Raw genomic sequence first — 8,038 nt, 5'->3', positions numbered from 1 at the left:
GATAGATGATAGATAGATAGATAGATAGATGATAGATAGATGGTAAATGATAGGCAAATGATAGATGATAGATATATAGATGATAGATAGATGATTGATAATAGATAGATAGATGATAGATAGATAGATAGATGATAGATAGATAGATAGATAGATAGATAGATAGATAGATAGATAGATAGATGATGGTAGAAGATAGATAGATAGATAGATAGATAGATAGATAGATGACAGATGACAGATAGATAGATGATAGATAGATAGATGATAGATAGATAGATAGATAGATGATTGAGAGATAGATAGATAGATAGATAGATAGATAGATAGATAGATAGATGATAAATGATAGGCAAATGATAGATGATAGATAGATAGATGATAGATAGATAGATAGATAGATAGATGATAGATGATAGTAGACAGATGATAGCTATATAGACATATGGATGATAGATAGATGGGTAGATGATAGATAGACAGATAGATGATAGAGACATAGAAATAGATGATAAAGGGCCTCATACAAGATAATATAAAATTTTGACCTTGATTACTCATTACGTTTTTGCTATCACCCTTCCTAAGCTTTCTTCTTTATAGTTAAGAGAGTCTTCATTCCAATTAAGAAAAGATACTTGCCATCATCTATTAATGATTCACTTAACCTAGCCTCCCTTGTGCATGTTTTTCTCCATGGTAGAATGCCCTTTGTTTGTTTTCTCCAGCCTCTTAATCTCTCCGATTAGCGTTGTTTCTTTTGTCTGAGCATTTATTGTTAAAAGAAAATATGAATGCTTGATATATTAAGAGCTTATTTTCATGGAAAAAAGTCTTCACATCTTACTGTTGTCAATCTTTATAAATGTAGAAATAGAACTTCCATAGTTCACAATTCCTCTTGTGCATGTATGCTTGTGCTGGATAGCTTTAGTGTCAACTTGACACAACTGGGTTGAAGGAGCCTTAATTGGGGAATTGTCTTCATTGGACTGGCCTGTGGCCATGTCCATGGGGCATCTTCTTGATGAGCAATGAAGGAGGGTCCAGCCCATTGTGGATGGTGCCCACCCCTGGGCAGGTGGGCCTGTGTTGCATAAGAAAGCAGGCTGAGCAGGGGCCAGGGGAGCAAGCCAGTAAGCTGCATTCCTCCATGGCCTGTGTGCCAGCTCCTGACTCCAGGTTCCTGCCCTGAGTTCTTACCTTGGCCTCCCAGATGAACTGTGACGCAGGATATGTAAGTTAAATAAGCCTTTTCCTTCCCAAGTTGGTAGTGGTCAGAGTGTTTTGTCACAGCAATGAAGAAACAAACTAGGACAATGTTTTATTTTGCACATAATTAACTATTTAGCAGAGGTTGGAGGAGGCATAGAAACATGAAATGTTTTGAATCAAGTGCCAAGTATGAATCAATCAAAAATCAAATAAAATGCTCTTTAAAATTATAGTGTTAGTAAACATAAGAATAACAATAAACAGATTGCTTTCAATTTTTCAAGATACTGTGGTACAAAGTATTTATGGAGATGGAATCAAAGGACTAATTAGGCTGTGTAACAGGGATTGATATGGTTTAAAACTATTAAATTTAGCAATATCTTATAAAGACTAGAAGTAACACCACAGATTAAAGAATATTAAGTATAATAAATAGTCATTATTCTGGAGTGTTTGCTCCTTACATAAGAAAGGTTTCTGTGGTAATTCTTAATATTTCCCATTAGCAGTCTACTCTAATTCTCAGATTAAGCATGAATTCAATGATCAACAAAAATCTCATGACTGTAATCATTACCATAAAGGTGAACACATATAACACAATGTACCTGGTTAATGAGAGCTACAAAGAAAGAGCTATATCACTACTTACCACGTGGATGACAAGGCCATGGCACAGCCACAAAAATGTGAATGCACAGAGAATGACAGGAGGGAAGGTTGGGAGCAGGAGGAGAAGATAGGCAGGGTGGGAAAAGTGATGTGGTTTAATTTCCCAAAGAGGCACTCTAAACTCTGCTAAATATCAACATCACAGTCCCACTTCCTTAACAGTAATTACACTTCCAGGGATGGGGGATAGCTCATTCAGTAAAGTACCACACAAGCATGCAAACATGACTTCAGCTGCATGTTGAGAACCCACAAAAAAGCCAGGAGTGGTGGCAAGCGCTTATATTCCTAGTGCTTAAAATGCAGGAGGACCCTGAAGCTCAGTGGCTAGTCAATGTAGTTTATTGGCAATCTCTGGGTCGGTGAGAAATCCTGTCTTAAAAACTACAAAGTGAATGAAGGTTCTGAAAAATGATGCTCAAGGTTGTCTGGCCTCTGGCTTCAACAGGTATGTACACACATACATGCATACACATTCTCTCTCTCTCTCTCTCTCTCTCTCTCTCTCTCTCTCTCTCTCTCTCAAAGAAAGAAAATACACTTCCCAGAGCTGCTTGCCCTAAAACATCACCAATATCCACAGACTGGATGGAACACCAAGGCTAAAAAAATGAACACAGAAGAGGCGATGTCCTTCATAGCTATTGACGCCGACAGAGGAGACAGGGTTGCTTCGCAAACTCTTTGATTTGTCTACATATGAAATCCATCCATACTAACTTTTAGAGACAAATGTATTTCCTACTGCTTCAGATTTCAGGGAGCTTAAATATCATTTTTCTATTTGTGGTTTAACAACCTTTCCTCTTCTGCAGTCAAAACTAGGGAACGTAATGCCAGCAGTATCGTATGTGTTCTCATCACAAAAATGAAAAGAAACAGAAATGGAAAAGAAGAGCTCAGACACGTGGAGTGAGCTGCGCATTCATTAGCTCGGTTAGGGTGGTATTTCTTGTCATATGTGTATTAAAACATCAGATGGTATGGGTTAACTACATACAACTCGTGTCTAGTGTATCTTAATAAAAATGAGAAAAAAGAAAAACTTAGTTTCCTGTGAGTGCTCCTGCAAAGGCCCAGAGAAAATTTACATTTACAAATATGTATAATCTAATTATGAAATGTATGACAGTTAATATATAATCAGTAAATTTTCATTTTCTTTATCACTTTAACACAATTTTGTAGGATCTAATCTACAAAGATCATATTCTTCTAAGTTAGTGTATAGGATTAATTTGTTGATTCTGGCATGGAAATATGAAATAGAAAAGGCTCAGTGTTTAGAAAACTGCTTTGACATGATTTGTCCTGTACTGTCTCTCCATACGTATAGAAAGTTGTATCGTAGCCAAGTTCTTTGTGGGGATAAGGGTAAGGCAGAGAAGAAGAAGGGAAAGCAGAGGGAGCCAAACGCAAAGGAAAACAGATTCAGATACATCAAGAAGTCCCAACGTGGAGGATCAAAGAAGGGGCTGTGTCTCAGTCTTCTTTGTATCTTTATTACCAGGTTGCAGAACACTTGAAATCACTCAGAGCTAACTCAAAACGTGCTGAATAAATAAACCACTGAATGGGACCTCCCAAATAGGAACTTGTAGTGGAATCACTGAACTTTATACCTTCACAATGCTGAATTCTGCACTAGGTATATCTTAACAACTAGACTCTCCTTTTGTTAATTATTTTGTTATTTTTATTTTATGTGTGAGAGTAATGCCAGCATGTATGTAAGTGCACCTATGTTGTGCAATGCCCATGGAGGTCAGAAAAAGGCATTGGAATCCCTGGAACTGGAGGTACTAATGGCTATTTAGCCACCATGTGGGTGTTGGAAAATGACCAGGCTCCTCTGCAAGAGCAGCCAGTGCTCATAATCACTGAGTCATCTCCCTAGCACTAGATTCTCTTTTATAGAGATTAATTTTAATTTCTTATGGAAGTTAACTATGATACCTTGAAGGAGAGAAGGAGCAGGTTGTTTCCTGTCCATTTCTGTCTGGGAGCTGTCAACAGTGAGTGGAAATTCAAAAGTAATGGACTAAGGGTTTGGGGAGGGAGCTCAGTCGGTAAAGTGCTTTGATTGGAAGCATTAGACCTGAGTTCAATCCCTATTACCTACATAGAAAGCCAGGCATAGTGAAATGTGTTTGCAATCCCAGTGCTGGGGAGGTGGACACAGGATGATCCCTGTGACACCTGGGACACCCAGCCTAGCCCCACCAGTGAGCGCCAAGTCCCAGGGAGACACAGGCTCCGAAAGCAAGGTGGAAGCCTCCTGAAGAATGTTGACCAGGACACACACACACACACACGAGAGAGATTAGAGTTGTAACAGGTGTGAGAGAGAGAGAGAGAGAAAGAAAGAGGGAGAGAGAGAGAAAGACAGAAAAACAGACAGAGACAGAGATACAGAGACTGAGAGACAGAGTCATATGTATGTATGTATGTATACATTACATGCACATAATGTATATATACATATAGAGAGAGGGGGGAGAGAGAGAGAGAGAAATAGATTTTGGCATGCAAGGTAGGTCTATTAGATGCTTTATAACTTCATCATAACTTGCCAGTATTTTTAAGCACCAACTAACTATATTTATATTGAGGGATCATTAAAGATTCAAATCTCACAGAGATCTTTTCAAATACATCTCTGATCTTCTCCTTCCCATTCCCTACCAGCTATTAAAATCCTCAACCATCAGTTCAGGTCTTGGATTCCCATTTCATCTCCAGTTACGTTCCAGCAGGTTCCTAGCAGTTTTAACCTGTATATTGTTACTGTTGAGTACAGGCCCAGCTTCCTAGAAGCTACTCCAGAAATTATTGTTGAATTAGTTACTCTACAAAGAATTAGATTTGGGGTAAATCAATGCAATTTAAAAGTAACTAGTGTAACATCATCTCTATATTCAGCCATATCTATTTATTAATATTAAAGTTTCAAAGCCATTTGACAGAATGAGAGCTTAGGCATGTTAAAAAGCAACAAATTTAAAACAATAAATAAAAGGTCCTAACATATGGGAAGAAAAGTGGAACTTTGAGAGACCTAAATGACAATGGGTGAGGAAAATACATTTTTAAATAAACATGAGGGGCTGGAGAGATAGCTCAGTGATTAAGAACACTGGTTGTTCTTGCAGAAGACCCAGGTATGAATCCCAGCACCCACATGGCAGCTAACAACTCTCCGTAACTCCAGTTCCAGGGGATCCAACAGCCTCTTCTATCCTCTGCTGGCATTGCACCACACGAGTGCACTTACCTACATGCAGGCAATATACATATACACATAAAAAATAAAATAATAAATAATAAATAAAATATTTTAAAAATAAATAAACATGAAAAGAAACAAGATATTTCTACTCATAAACTACCTAGACATAATAATTAAGCCATGCATTAATGTAAAACCACAATAGATAAAAATATTGTCTAATCTTAATATTTCCAAGTTCCCAGGTAGAAGGCATAATGTAACAACTGTAATCAAGGTAAGCATTTGAGAAACTATATTAAAATATAGTTTAAGTTGCAAGGTAGAATCTAGTGCTCAGTAAAATAATTTTAAGATACATGTTAAGATTGTACAAATTGGAATTTTAGGAAGTAATATGAATCATCCCTAATTCTACACAAAATATGTAAAATGTCTTTATACTGAAACATTTTAAAAATAGATTGCAAGAAAAAGAATTCTGCATACCTGTAGGAGAGTTGTTCTGTGTAACTTCATCGCCCCCTTCTGGTGCATTTTGGAAAAGCACCCTGAGCAATAATCTTCACCACATTCCAGGCATACCTTTAAAGATAGACATACACTTAATGATACAACCCAATGATGGCTCTCAGAAAAGGTTTGCACAAAGATGTCATTGCGCTAACATTTATTCCTCAAACTACATATATGGACACAGTGAAAATTGAGAAGGTACCAAATCACTAAGGTCTAAGTTTGAAATCTAACTCACAAACACTATTTACTCTCATATCAAAATAGCTGTTGAGTGTACATTTTATATGCATATATGGATGAAGCATTTCTTAATAATCACAAAACAATCATTAGTCTCAGTTCAATCTTGTTGATCTGGTGAAAATCAAACAGCATTATCTCTTAATGAAAACTCTCATTATTTTTATGAAGTCTTTTATTTTTATGTCTATTATTTTTATGAAGTCTTGGTGCATAAACTGACCTGATACAATTAGTTGAAAACAACATATACTATCCCCTCCAAAGATTTCTACATACTTCTATGAAATGTACTGTGTTGTTGGTGATACTTAAAATATATTTTCAAAAGTATTCTCAGTAGAGTCCCCAAAGGAAAGAAAATACACGGCTATGAGCTGAAGTCCCATCACTGTGTTAGCCATGTTCTTGGTTACTGACATGATTATATGCAAGTTTATGCCTGTCTTACAGCTTCTCTGTGAGGTAAGTGGCACACACCTTTAATCCCAGCACTTGGAGGCAGAGGCAGGCAGATCTTTGTGAGTTCAAGGCCAGCCTGGTCTACATAGTAAGTTCTAGGACAGCTGGAGCTACAGGGAGACCCTGTCTCAAAAAGACAAAAAAAAATATTTTTTTACTTTGTGAAGTTTGGTATGTAATATATCTATACCTATGATGCCAGATGACACAGAAAGTAGTGAGAAAATGAAATAAAAGTTGCACAGCAAATAGATTTGTTACTATGCTGTTGTGACATTGATGAAACACCTTCACAGTATAAGTTGAAGGGAGAAAAAAAAACCAAGACCCCTCATGTGCTGCAGTTTGGTTCAGATTGAGAAGAATGACCGGAAGCACAGAAAGGAAAGTGTGATGAGCAGAGGGGCAGAGAAGGTATCAGAAGGCCTGCGTCAAGGCTTTTAGCCCTGGCCTGCTTGATTTCCTGTGTGAGAGGCCACCACAGTTCCCCCACCTTGCTTTTCTGCATGTTAGGAAACAATGAGGATACAGCTGGGGGGCTAGGATGATCACACAAGATATTGTTGCAATAAAATGTTGAAGTTCATAGCACTGGCAGGGGACTGTGAAGCCCATCTTCTGAGCAGCTCCCAGTGATGCACCAGTCACTTTTAATGAAATAACAATGGCAATATCCTCAATGTTTAATTAATTCAAACTATTCACTGTTTGGGGTCTATATATGCTCAATAGTACTTAGTCCTCATCACAACTCTAGAAGCTTAAAACAGTGATTGCAACACCATTCGGAAGACAAGGTTACATTGGGACATCACACGTGAGGATCCAATCAGTCACAGCTGATGGAGAGCCAGAACATCATATTTGGATGCTCTCTCTCGTGTGTGCCTTCCCCTACTACACCTCACCCAAATTAATATGCTCTATTATACATATTAAGGTCTACAGAGTTTAATTTGTGTCCCCAAATGCCCTTAGGTGTGGGTCGATCCACTGGAACCTGCTCAGCTTACCAAGAGTTTCAACCTTAAAAGAATATCAGTTGCTTCTCAGGTAGAGTCAGGGTTTCTTACCCACTTCCCCAAGTCTATGATGGGATTTTGTCTGGCTGGAGCTTGTGTGGTTCTTGTGCATGCTGTCACCATTGCTGTGAGTTCATATGAATAACTCACCAGCTGTTTGAAAACTGTTTCCTTGTGGTCATCCACCCCCAGTCCCGGCTCTTACAATATTTCTGCCCCCTCTTCTGCAAGGATCCCCAAGCCTGGGGAGGCAGAAGTTAGATATAGGTGTCCTATCCGCTGATAAAGGCTATGTAGCCTCATGTTCTCTACACATTGGCCAGTTGTGGGTTTCTGTGTCACACATTTTATCAAAATCGTACACATTTTTCCCAAATATGATCAAACTAGACAAAACTGGAATTTTTATTTAAGTAGGAGAAAAAACATTTTCTGAAGACCATAGGCAACAGTTTTAAACTTCTTTTTTGATCTCAACAGCTAGAATTTTTCATAGAAGACATGATAAACCATACTTAGCTTTATAATTTTAAGTGCAAATTAAATTTTAAAGATATAGGTTCTCTTAAATATGTGGTAGAATTATTACATTAATGTAGATTTCAAATATATTCCATATAATTTTAGCATACCTATTAATATTTCAATGAATTTCTCATGAATGTTTGGCAGTTTC

The 8,038-nt window shown here is 37.6% G+C and overlaps 1 protein-coding gene across 2 annotated transcripts in view; it reads right to left on the bottom strand.

The window, feature by feature from the left end:
• Zbbx (zinc finger B-box domain containing) overlaps nucleotides 1–8,038 on the bottom strand; it is a 111,715-nt gene that overhangs the window by 82,328 nt on the left and 21,349 nt on the right. For both annotated transcript variants that reach the window (XM_008830140.1, XM_008830141.1), the window contains exon 6: nucleotides 5,609–5,704. In XM_008830140.1, the coding sequence (XP_008828362.1) occupies nucleotides 5,609–5,704 (96 nt within the window). The remainder of the gene's footprint in view (nucleotides 1–5,608; nucleotides 5,705–8,038) is intronic.

Source organism: Nannospalax galili, unplaced genomic scaffold (genome assembly GCF_000622305.1).
Source record: "Nannospalax galili isolate Female #2095 unplaced genomic scaffold, S.galili_v1.0 scaffold33, whole genome shotgun sequence".
NCBI lineage: Eukaryota > Metazoa > Chordata > Mammalia > Rodentia > Spalacidae > Nannospalax > Nannospalax galili.
Note: the sequence above shows the minus strand (reverse complement) of the source record. Positions and strands in the feature narration are given on the sequence as shown.